Source organism: Pelodiscus sinensis, chromosome 11 (genome assembly GCF_052426305.1).
Source record: "Pelodiscus sinensis isolate ZL-2025 chromosome 11, ASM5242630v1, whole genome shotgun sequence".
NCBI lineage: Eukaryota > Metazoa > Chordata > Testudines > Trionychidae > Pelodiscus > Pelodiscus sinensis.
The window spans coordinates 32,453,631-32,466,482 of NC_143062.1; the positions used below are offsets into that span (position 1 = coordinate 32,453,631).

At 43.6% G+C, this 12,852-nt stretch overlaps 1 protein-coding gene across 5 annotated transcripts in view; it reads left to right on the top strand.

Moving 5' to 3' along the window:
* The window catches only part of LOC102445688 (cyclic nucleotide-binding domain-containing protein 2-like), a 44,028-nt gene that overhangs the window by 28,794 nt on the left and 2,382 nt on the right, over nt 1-12,852 (top strand). For all 5 annotated transcript variants that reach the window (XM_025189534.3, XM_075938724.2, XM_025189531.3 and 2 more), the window contains 6 exons: nt 1,462-1,532; nt 2,067-2,144; nt 5,090-5,150; nt 5,240-5,330; nt 9,405-9,484; nt 12,666-12,800. In XM_025189534.3, coding sequence (XP_025045319.2) covers nt 1,462-1,532; nt 2,067-2,144; nt 5,090-5,150; nt 5,240-5,330; nt 9,405-9,484; nt 12,666-12,800 — 516 coding nt within the window. The remainder of the gene's footprint in view (nt 1-1,461; nt 1,533-2,066; nt 2,145-5,089; nt 5,151-5,239; nt 5,331-9,404; nt 9,485-12,665; nt 12,801-12,852) is intronic.

Sequence of the window (12,852 nt, forward strand, 5' to 3'; positions counted from 1 at the left end):
AAGGAACCAATCCCAGCATGGGACTTGAACCTGGTACTAAAGGTGCTCATGGGTAAACCCTTTGAGCCTCTTGCCACATGTTCACTATTATACCTGTCAATGAAAGTAGCTTTCCTTGTGTCAATCACCTCAGCAAGACGTGTTGGCAAAATAGTAGCCTTAATAGTGGATCCATCATACACTATATTTCATATGGATAAGGTCACACTTAGGACTCATCCCAAATTCCTACCCAAAGTACCACTGCAACGAACCCATATACTTACCTGTTTTCTTCCCTAAACCACACAAGGACAATAAAGAAGCAGCTGTCCATACTCTGGATGTCCGCGGAGCACTGGCATTCTATCTATAGTAGACAAAGCTCTTTCAGAAAACCCCGTGGCTGTTTGTTTAATCAGCAGAGAGGTCACAAGGGTTGCCTATATTGAAACAAAGACTCTCAAATGGATATCTAGTTAGGTTAAACTAGCGTATACCAAAGCCCAGAGAGAGTCCCCACCAACTGTGCAAAGTCACTCAACAAGGGCAATGGCAGCCACAACGGCATTTCTACAAGGTGTCCCAACAGAACACATCTGCAGGGCTGCCTAATGGGCATCAACAAATACCTTCATGCAACGTTATGCAATACAGACATTTGCTGAGTCAGAGACAACATTTGGCCACACAGTACTCTCGGCCTCACAGGCTCAGCATTCGAAACTCCCACCTCCTACTATGAATACTGCTTTGTAATCACCTAAGGGGGAGCACCCGTGGGGACACTCCTCGAAAAAGAAGGGAAAGTTACTCACCTGTGTAGTAACTGGAGTTCTTCGAGATGGTTGTCCCCGTGGGTACTCCACAACCCACCCTCCTCCCCTCTGTTTCAGAATACAGCATATCTGGGTTAGAGAAGGAACTGAGGAGGGGGGCCGGCCAAGCATGTACAGTAGCTTCTTCAGAACACACACTGGCTCCTTGCACGCGTGATCGGCCAGGGGCATTGCTGTCACGAATTTCTGGCCTCGGGCTCAGCGGCACCGAAGTACCTAAGTAGAGCACACTTGGGGACAACCATCTTGAAGAACTCGTTACTACACAGGTGAGTAACCTTCCCTTCTGAACATCAGCAGGAGGTGAGGGGAGGAAAAGTACCATAAAGGAAGTGGGATATGCAAAGAATATGTTGCATGTCCTCTGCAAAGGATATGTTGGTTAATCTGTCTTTCTTGTAACATTGCTTTCTACCATTGTCATCCCTTAAGTCAGCGTTTCTCAAACTGTGGGTCCCGACCCCCTGGGGGGGCCGTGAGCAACTGAGAAAGGGGTTGCGGTATCACCAGTTTGAGAACCTCTGCCTTAAGTGGTTAGGGAAACGCTTTAAGATAAAAGAAGGAAAGAGTTTGATTATAAATATGTGAAAAGGAGGTTTTTCTGTTTTTAACATTTTTAAACTTATAGGTTCTTTTCTTAAAGGATTTCGTCAAGATATTCCTGTACGATGGGAAAAAAGTGTTTGGAGACCCTGAGCAGATGTGGTTTCTGAGGTAGGATGAAAGAACTTCAGACTTTTCAATTACCATATCTATGAATCAGCTGTGTTGTTAATTGAGTGATGATTCATCATCAGAAAAGTACTGTAGTCCTTTTGACCTGTTACTGTTTTTCTCCTCTTTCACATTGTTTCCATGAGCAAGTCATTTAACTGCTTTTTCTCAGTTTCTCCTTATGTAGAGAAATACAACTCCTCCTCTCAGGATTGTTGTGAATCTTGCTGATTTGACACATTTGAGATCTTCATAGCATTATTAGAAGCACTATTTAGCAAAAATGAATCATTTATTGTTCATTAAGTGTCCCGTCTCTTTTGTCATAGTGACATACTAACTTTCTGGAATAGTTTTACTATGATGATATTTCTTGAGTTTTGAGGATTTGAGAGTTTTTAATTTAACAGTGTGTATTAGTCTTGCTGATCTCTCTAAAATGAACAGGAGTAGAGTGAACTTTTAACATTACAGATGCTATTATACTTAAGTAGCTGTGATGGTCCTCACAGTTTTTTCCTCTGATTTGCTTAGAAGTCTGCACTGTTTTAAAGGTTGGCCCATCCATCTGCTGGAAGACAATCCTGGGAAATGCACAGTCTGCCGTTACAGGTAAGAAAAATTTTAGTGTAGAAAACCAGCATTATCCAAGGAGTTAAGATTATTAAGTATTTAGATTGTGCTGTAAGTTTACATTGTGCTTTACAAATGAGTACGTCTGGCCATAGGGTTATTCACAGTAGTAAGCAGTATGCTCACTAAATATGTGTTCCTTGACCTAGGAACTAGCAGTTTGTGGGTCCTGATACTGCAGTTGGATCTGCTTTGGCTGATCCCTTTGCACTCGCAGAACTGAGATCTCCATGATACAGGATTAACTGACACAGATGTGGTTGCAGAATTCTTATCTAAATAAGGATAAACATAGAGTGCCCACTAAAAATCTAGAATTTACTTAGTGTTAGTCTCTCCACAGATGACTAAAACCTACAGCATGCAACAAAAGTCAACCTAAGATATATAACTCCAGCTACAAGAATAGTGTACCTGGAATCGACGCACCTTAAATCTAATTTCTGCAGTGTCCCCAATGAGGGAGGCCAGTGGGAGGAAACTCTTCTGTCTATGACCCCATGGAGTACTGGGGTCGCTGGGGGCATGATCAGCAGGCACTTTAGAAGGTCCTTACTAAACCCACTAAATTGACCCCCAGATCGCTCTCTGGAGTGTCAATTTTGGGGTAAGTGTTGACCTGCTCCCAGGGAGCAGTCTTGATTGCAGTCTGCAGATATTCCCCAGGGAGCAGTTTGGACTTTTGAACAGCTATGTCCCTTCAATTGTCCAGTCTGGGGTGCCTTTTACATTGTCACTATGAGAGTAAGCCCTCCTGCTCTGCTCTTACACAGCTTCCAGCATGTAAATTACTCCCAGGCTTATTGTATGAGTACTATGGCTAGTCACTCTGGTATTACGCTGCAGAGCAACACCAGTGAATTCCCAGTCCCAGAGATCTCCCCCCAGAAATTACCCAGTCCTTCCCTGGACATCATAGTCTCATATAAAGTCTGTCACTTTATTGATAGAAAATGATATGAACAAATCCTGTTATTTCAGTTGGAGTTTCCCAGACACTTCAATTCAAGTGCACTGGAATAGATAAAATAATGAAACTAGTTTAAGTACAGAAAGATTCTTTTAAGTGATCATAAGCAATGAAAAATAGAAGCTGGAAGTGGTTACAAAGATAAAACACAGCTAATACCTAATGTAAGCGAAATGATTTCAAAGCAAAAGTGTCTCTCTCCATGTTTTAAAAGTCTTACTGGCTGAATTCCTTTAGTCCAGTGTTTCCTTTATCCTTCATATATTGTCAATGCCATGAGTAGCAATGACGCAAGACATGATTTGGGGCTTCTGTTTCTCACTCTTTATGCTCTTTCCTACTCCTTTGAGAATTGTCACCAGCTAGGGTTCATGAGACAGAAAGTCTGAGGATGAGAACCCCCAGCTGTTTACAGAGATATAAATTACTCATTCACATCCTTTATCCTGCCAAAGAATGGCTGCTTAAACAGGTAATAGTTTGGACTATCTGGACTGAAGGGTGTGTTAGCCTTTTGTCTCTGAGGAACAGGTTTGTGACTGCATCTGCAGATTTGGAATATGTCTTAGTACAGTTTTATAATTTTGCATACCGTATTACCACACATATAGTACCATGACAATAAAGACCAGTAAATCATGACTTTTCACATGATACATTTTGTACAAACTGTACCTTGTGAGTTACCAGTCTTGAAAAAGGCGTGGACATAATTTGTACCCCTATTACAGGCTCATATCAAATGATCAATAAAGTCAGTCCGTCTTTCTGTTAACTTCAGTGGGCATTGGATCAAATCCTGCATTAGGCTTGACAACTCGGAGATTTAATGATAATTGCCAACTGCATATTATTTAATTGTCTAGAACATTAGTTAATTGTCTAGAACATTGGAAAATTGATTTTTCTGGCTTATGTCAGAGATACAAACCATGCTGAGTATGTTGTGAAAGAGTTCAACGCATATTTTAATAAAATAACTTATTCCTCAAAATGACCCTGAAATCTCAGCCACCCTCACAGAAACATTTGATATTATCTGGCAGATTTAACAGATGGATGTGGCAAAAGAAATAGCACAAGTAATGCAAAGCGAGTCATGCATTTATTCTCCAGTATGTGTGTTCACTAGACTGCTCCAGATCAGGGAAGGACTCTCCACACTTGCAGAACAACCTGAGTTGGGTTGTTATGAGGAGTTCTCTTAAAGTGCCTTAAAGCTGAACCTGACAGGGCTGTAGCACTTCAGGAACAGCATCCGAGTCTGCTGATTGCAAGATGGTTTTGAAGTAATAAAGAACTACTTTAACAGTTGGGGTAGTTCAGGCTGAATATTAACAAACAATTAACAATAAAAAGCTTTTCAAAATCCAAAGCGTCAACTGAAATAATAACTCCTGAAGTATTCGCTAAGAGCCTGATCCTAAAGCCCATTGGAGTCAATGGAAAGACTCCCATTGACATTAGTGAGCTCTGAATCAAATCCTGTTGTTTTGGCTCAAGCCATCTCCCACTGAAGTCCTCATTGTTTTGATTGTGTAAGGCCTGTAGGATTTGGTCTAGTATTAACACAGATGTTTTCATGAAACAAATCAACATATAAATCAAACAGAACTGCTTTATAATAAAAATATAAATGTACTCCTGCACCACTGGACATGCTAGAACATGAAACGTGAAAAGTGGAATGAATAAATCAGATAAAACTGGCTCTCTGGATTAAGGTGACTAAAATATAGAAAGTAAACAAGAGATATAAAAACAAAAAATTTAAAATAATTCGTTCAGCCTTACTGAAACCGGAGAGAACTCTTTAAACGTGACAATAAACTTGATGGACTTTTTAGTGGGTGCAGTGCTCATGGAAAATATCCTTAATTTAGACTCTTAAAAGAAATCTTAGACATCTTATAACTTTTCTATATCTGTAAATTTCCTTCTATTCTTATTGTAGAAGAGGAACTGTCATTCTGAGAAACAGTAATATGACTGACTGGATTTACATTGTGAAAGAAGTGAGTATCTGCAAACCAGCATGGAGCTTGAAGATGTGGGGAGGTGCTATTGAGTGATTATTTTAAAATTACCTTTCATGTATTTAAAGGGAAGTTGTTCTGTGCTGAAGATTTTTAAAGATGATTCTTGCCTAAGCAACAGAGATTCCTCCAACAGAATAACACAAGCTGAAACTGACAGTGAGTATGGCAGTACACTCTAATAATATTCAGCAAGATTGTTAGATAAGCCATTGGGTGAAAGTGATCATGAAATCACGAGTTCACAATTCTAAGGAAGAGTAGAAAAGAGACTAGCAAAATAGAGACAATGGATTTCAGGAAGGCGGATTTTGGTAAGCTCAGAGAGCTGATAGGTAAAGTCCCATGGGAATCAAGACTGAGGGGAAAAACAACTGAGGAAAGTTGGCAGTTTTTCAAAGGGACATTGTTAAGGGCCCAAAAGCAAGCTATTCCACTGCGTAGGAAAGATAGAAAATGGCAAAAGGCTGCCTTGGCTTAACTATGAGATCTTGCATGATCTAAAAATAAAAAAGGAGTCCTATAAAAAATGGAAAGTAGGACAAATTACAAAGGATGAATATAAGCAAACAACACAGGAATGCAGGGACAAGATTAGAAAGGCAAAGGCACAAAATGAGCTCAAACTAGCTACAGGAATAAAGGGAAACAAGAAGACTTTTTATAAATACATTAGAAGCAAGAGGAAGACTAAGGACAGGGTAGGCCCACTGCTCAGTGAGGAGGGAGAAACAGTAACAGGAAACTTGCAATGAGGTTTACCAGCTAATTCGAGTTAGGGCTTTATTTCGGAATCCCGTTTCACTGCCGCATGTAGATGCAGGCAGTTACTTCGGGCTAGTCAATTTCTAAAATGGCAACCGGCTGGGAACATGCAAATCAAGCGCGGGATATTTAAATCCCGTGCTTCATTTGCAATTTCGGTCACCTTCATTAGCCTCCCTAGATTGATCTAGGGGGCTAGTGTAGACATACCCTCAGAGAGTAGTTATTAATGGTTCTCAATCCTGCTGGAAAGGTATAACAAGTGGGGTTCCAGAGGGGTCTGTTTTGGGACCAGCTCTGTTCAATATCTTCATCAACTATTTAGATACTGGCATTGAAAGTACGCTTCTTAAGTTTGCAGATGATACCAAGCTGGGAGTGGTTTCAACTGCTTTGGAGGATAGAGTCATAATTCAAAATGATCTGGACAAATTGGAGAAATGATCTGAGGTAAACAGGATGAAATTTAATAAAGAAAAATACAAAGTGCTCCACTTAGGAAGGAACAATCAATTTCACACATACAGAATGGGAAGTGACTGTCTAGAAAGGAGTACGGCAGAAAAGGATCTAGGGGTTATAGTGGACCACAAGTTAAATATGAGTCAACAGTGTGATGCTGTTGCAAAAAAGCAAATATGATTCTGGGATGCATTAACAGGTGTGTTGTGAGCAAGACATGAGAAGTCATTCTTCTGCTCTACTCTGTGCTGGTTAGGCCTCAGTTGGAGTATTGTGTCCAGTTCTGGGCACTGCATTTCAAGAAATGTGGAGAAATTGGAGCGGGTCCAGGGAAGAGTAACAAAAATGATTAAAGGTCTAGAGAACACGACCTATGAAGGAAGGCTGAAAGAATTGGGTTTGTTTAGTTTAGAAAAGAGAAGATTGAGGGGGGACATGATAGCAGTTCTCAGGTATTTAAAAGGGTGTGTCATAAGGAGGAGGGAGAAAACTTGTACATCTTGGCCTCTGAGGATAGAACAAGAAGCAAAGGGCTTAAACTGCAGCAAAGGAAGTTTAGGTTGGACATTGGGAAAAAGTTCCTTACTGTCAGGGTGGTTAAACACTAGAATAAATTGCCCAGGGAGGTTGTGGAATCTGCATCTGTGGAGATATTTAAGAGTAGGTTAGATAAATGTCTGTCAGGGATGATCTAGACAATACTTGGTCCTGCCATAATAGCAGGGGACTGGACTCGATGACCTCTCGAGGTACCTTCCAGTCCTAGTATTCTATGATTGAATTCTCCACTAGGCATGCTTGTACACATTAGCAGTCTGAGTTCCTGTACTAAGGATGGTTTGTGTACCATTTTTATACCAGTATAACTATTTTTGTTAGGGGTATGTGAGATTTATTTTAAATAAAGTTTAACTAGTGCAACCTCTAGTGCAGGTGCAGTTGTACTAATATAAAGTTTATTTTCTTTCCTGTATGGCTGCATCTAGACTACAGGCGTCTTTCGGAAGAAGTTTGTTTCGGAAGAGGTCTTCTGAAAAAACTTCTTCCGAAAGAGAGCGTCTACACTACAAACGTGCATCAAAAAAGCGATCTGCTTTTTCAAAAGAGAGCGTCCAGACTGAATGGACATTCTCTCACATGTAAGCTGTGATTGCTATGGACAGAGTGGTCACCAGGGCACCTGTGCTTTTTCCTCTTTCCTCTTCTTCCAAAAGAACTCCCTCTTCACTGTCCACACATGCCCTTTCACGAGAAGGCTTCTACCTCGTAGAATGAGGGTTACCAATGCCGGAAAACCCCCTGTTCTTTCAGTTTTCCTTTGGAAGAACATAATTGCAGTGTGGACATTCCCCAAGTTTTGTTGGAAAAACGGCCATTTTTCCGACAAAACTCTGTAGTGTAGACATACCCTATGAGAATAAGCCATATAGCAGGTCCCTGGTATATGTTGGAGTTGTGTTCTTGAAAAGGGCGATGGATACAGATACTGGGGTCCTCCTGTACAGTATTGTACTCATGGCCACCCCCACGCTGCCTCCTCCTGCCTAGTTCCTCCACTTCCAATTGTGCTCTACCTCAGATCCTCCCCCTTCCTATAGGCATGGGAACTAGGGGTGCAGGAGTGGTGGTGCTGCAGCACCCCCAGGTTTTACTGGGGCCTCCACTCCCCATCCTAGGGCTTGAGTTCTGTCCGGCAGCCCTGCTCCCTGACTATTGGCCCCATTCCTGGAGCTCTGTGCTGGGGCCTTACGTCTTGGGGCCTGGCCACTAGCTCCATGCCCCAGCTGCTGAACCTGCACTTGGGGCTCCATGCTTCCATGTTCAGGAACTAGCCACCAGCTTTGCTTCATGGCTGCTGGCCCTCTGCCTGAGGATCCAAATGTTTGGGGCTTCATGTTCTTGGGGCACTGATCTGGCTCCCTGGCCACATGCCCAGGGCCTGACATCCAGCTTCTTGCTCCCAAGGCTCTGTTCTGGGAGTCCTGGATATTGGCCCCACAGCTGGGTCTCTGCTCCTGGCCCCTCACACGGGGTCCTGGCTGCATGGTCCATGCCCAGGGCTCTGCTCCTGGCTCCCATCCTTTACCCCGTTACCAATGTTCCTACCCTGTATCAGCCCTGCCCAGTCATTGAGTTCCATGCACGGAGTCCTGAGCCTCTGACTGGATAGGGCTGATTAATCACCTGTGAAGCTGTGCTGCTGTGCAGCTTAGAGGGAACATTGCCCCTTACTTCTGTTCAGGTCCCCCGTAAAATAGGGGAAAGTATTCCAATTAATATTGATCCCAATCTGCACAAATGACAGCTACGTGGATTGGGACCAATATGAATTGGAACACATTCCCCTATTGATGAGTGGTGGATATGTGAAATAGATTAAGAGGAGATGAATACCAGGGACCCTGTGATAGTACAAGCATTCTTATGTTGTTATATCTGCATCCACTCTATGTGAGTGTAGTTAAAGTGATACTGCTCTTGTATATGTAGACATTACCTTTGCTTTGCTACCACACAGTGGACTTCCACTCTTTTCTTCCAGTCCCGCTAGGCTAAATTCTTGGACCTTACCTATATTAGACTTTTTTTTCTTAGCAGTAAGAACTCTTATGTAGGAAGACTGTTGGCATTTCAACCAGTGTTGTCTTGACCTGTTCTGGAAGGCAGGTTGAGATTTGTTCTTTTAGAATTTTGCGCTAAACCCCCACACAGTGCCATTAACCATTTCCTAGGTGAAATTTTCCTGGGGATTAGCAACTATCCTAAATGCTAGTAAGTTGCACAGCCATCATAAGTTAAAGCAGCCTTATGGTTATTCTAATTTCAAGTGGGGGCCAATTCAGTCCCAGGAATTGGAGGGAGGTTGAAAGATGCTGAGTGTCAGACTGGCACAGCTATAGTAATAATGGTAAATACATAATTTAAAAATAAAAAAAATAAATATGCAGATTTTGTACATAAATATTGTCATTGAAAAAGTTAATTTTTTCTTTTTTTTTTAACCAGTTCACAAATCTTTGTTGACAAGCAGGACAGAGTCTCCTGTCATCATCACCATAGATACTTTGCTGCAGGGAGCTGTGTTGGTGAGTATTTGTAAAGAGTCTCCCGTCAGTGGGTGGGGCACAGCTGACTCTCTAGAGTGCCCACAAGTCAGTGTGGCATGCCTTCGCCTTGTAGTTGGCCGAGCGACAACTTCCTACAGCCTAGCCTGGGGTCAGAGCGCCAGGTCAAGGGGGAAGCACGGAGGGTTTATGAACACAGTTTGAGGCGCGGCCCTGAGTCAGGGCGACAAGCAGTGGAGGAACAGTAGTTAAAGTTCTGGCCGGGTTCCAGCCAAGCAGGGGTCGGGTTTCCCTCACTCCTGAAAATCTGACAAGCACAGGGGGAACCTGCCATCCAATGCAGGCCCACCCACTGTACTGTGTCCCGGCCCAGGGCCCTGATAGTGGCGGCCTGGCAGCTACTAGGTCGGCGGGTATCCAGGCCGTTACATGCCATCGAGGTCGAGGGTCATCCCCCCTGCGGGACTAGTAGACTCTGGTGCTTCTCCGGGGTGTCTTCAGGTGACAGAGAGGCTGGCAGGGTGTCCATGGGCTCCGGGCTCAGGCAGGGATCCTGGAGGGCTGGTCCAGTCGTCGGTGCCCAGCAAGGGTCCCGGTGGGATCAGTGTGGATTCAGGCGGAGGCTGGTGTCTCTTCTGCTCAGGCCAGGGCTCCGGAGTCTCCTCTGCCCTGGGGGCCTCTGCTGCAGGATTTGGGTTCAGGCATCCGCTCAGCTGGGCTGCCTGGCTTTAACTGAGCCCGGGGCTCATATAGTCCTAGACCCACCCTTCAAGGGTCACAGAGGGTACTTCCTCTTCCGCGTCAGCAGGCGGCCCTGTTGCTGTCCCGGACTCATTAGTATTCCATACTGAAAGGAAAATACCTTTCTTCTTGGTTGTCATTAAAAAAATCCCTGTGACTCCTTTTACACACACTGGTGTCCTTTTGTCCATTCATGGTTTACAGCCGTACAGGCTTTCAAAGTGTTAGGAAATCTTGTTGTTGTTTTATTTCATCTCTGAGCTGGGACATTTACAAATAGAATTTAAGTTAGCAGAATATGGTTCTACTCAAGCCTCGTTTTCTTCTAAGTATATGTTAACAGAGGCCTGTCTAATTCTGTATCTCAGTTGGGGATTGTGGTTACAATGTATTATAGGTTGGACCTCCGCAAACTGGCACCCTCTGGTCCAGCAACATCCATTGTCCGGCAGGACCATGGATGCTCCTGGACTAGAGAGCCCGGGAGCCTAAGCGCAGGAGGGCCAGCCAGGTTGGGGCAACAGGGTTAGTAGCATGGATGGGGGTAGCGCAAGACCAAGGCCAGGTGGCAGCCTCCAGCAGTTCTTACTCAGGACAGCACTGTTAAAACATTTAAAACTGAGCTTGACAAAACACTACCAAATCTCCCATAGGGAATACTGGTTGGAAACAGATTCAGTAACATACTAATGGTGTGTCTAGACTACCGAGTTTTGTTGACAAAAGTGGACTTTTGTCGACAAAACTATACCAGCGTCTACACTACCGCTGAGTTCTGTCGACATAACGTCGACAGAACTCAGCAGTTTTGTCGACGCTGGTATACCTCATTTTACGAGGCATAACACCTTCTGTCGACAGAAGGTGTTATTGCCTGTAGGGTTGCGTCCAGACTACGGGGTTCTGTCGACAAAGCAGCTTGCTTTGTCGACAGAACTCAATGTGTCTGGACGCTCTTTGTCGACAGAAGTTTTGTCGGCAATACTGTTGACAAAACTTCCGTCGACAAAACCCGGTAGTCTAGACGTACCCTATGTTTCTAAGATTTATTAAGTGAAGATACTGGCAGATTCTCTTCACTCAGAAATGTGTTCTAGCGAAATGCACTTCGACATGACATTTCTGTGTACACCATATTGTAGAGGTGACACAAGCACTTACTAAGTCAGAAAACTGTATGCCTTGGAGAACAAAAAAGTCAGGGATAAAATCCTAGCCCCATTGGGAGTCCATGACAAAACTCTCATTGGCTTGACTGCGACATGAATTTAACCCAATGTGTTTATTAATATAGTGGCATGTTTTGGCCAAAGTCTTCTAGGTTCCTATTGCTATATAATAAATACTAGGAGATTTACCCTGCATTACTTGGGCTCTTAAACATTTTTTTTTATTTAAATCTTTGTTCTCGGGTGATGCTAGGGATGAGGGGTTCAGTATGCAGACTTTTCTGAACCCCATCCCTCTTGTACTGCAGTAGCTTGGGGCCAAATGAGAAGCTCATCTCCCATTCGGCCAGCATGCACAGCCAGGGGAGGGATGCATGTCCCCCAGTTGGGGGACAGACAGACACACACACACAGACTAATAGACACACAAACAAGTTATCTGAAATAGATATTAATGGTCCCTTTCTTCACCCCTGCCCCCTGCTGGCCCAATGGGATTATAGCTGTCCCCTCCCCCCCTCTTGTGGTCATTCTGCAGTATAACTGACCCTCCTGCCAGACCACTCCCTTTCCATTTTGTGAGAAACAATCAAATTCCAGGCACATCCCATTATACAGTAAAACTCCATTGGTCCGGCATCCAATGCTCTGGCATTCCTGATGGTCTGGCACCATCGGGAACCCGGAAGTGCGGGCAGCCAGGACCAACCTGGCAGCACCCCAGCTGCTCTGCCCCAGGCATACCCGATTTAGCCGCTGCTGAAACTGACCAGCAACGGCTGAATCGGGGACGCCTATGGCAGAGCTGGACTATCGGAAGGGGGGGCTATGAGGGGTCTGCGGTGGGGTGAGGGAGATGCCACCTCAGACCCCTCATAGCCCCCCCTTCCGATAGTCTGGCATATTTGATAATCCAGCACCCCCTGGGTCCTAAAGGTGTCGGATTATCGGAAGTTTACTGTACTTGCATATTCAAATCCTTATCTTGCTTTAAGATACGATAAAAAGAAGCTGCATACCGTGTTTGGTGGTCCTAGCTATTACCATTTACAAGAGTTCTTGATCAAACAGACTCACAGATGAAACGACAGATAAGCATTTTTAAAATACATAGTAAGATTTACAAATAAAAAGATAACATAGCCCATTCGTAATCAGGATAAACTGTGGAAATGGTAGAACAACTTGGACAGATTTTAATGACCATTGCTTGTGCTGAATGTGGATAGGATAAGAGGTAAGGATTGTGGGTTTTAGCATGTCTGGCTTATTTCAATTTTCTTACTTTTAAGGGGCTGTTAGACTTTCTTTTTGAGGATCAGCCAAATTTGTGTGTAGTTAGCAATGGAGCTGAGTGTTTTAAAATCTCAAAGAAGTTTTATCTGCATCATGCTTCCAAAGATCTTCTGCAGAGGCTGCGGAAAAAAGTAGGTACACATTTGTATGTTTTATGACTACATCCTTGCTAAATTAGATTAG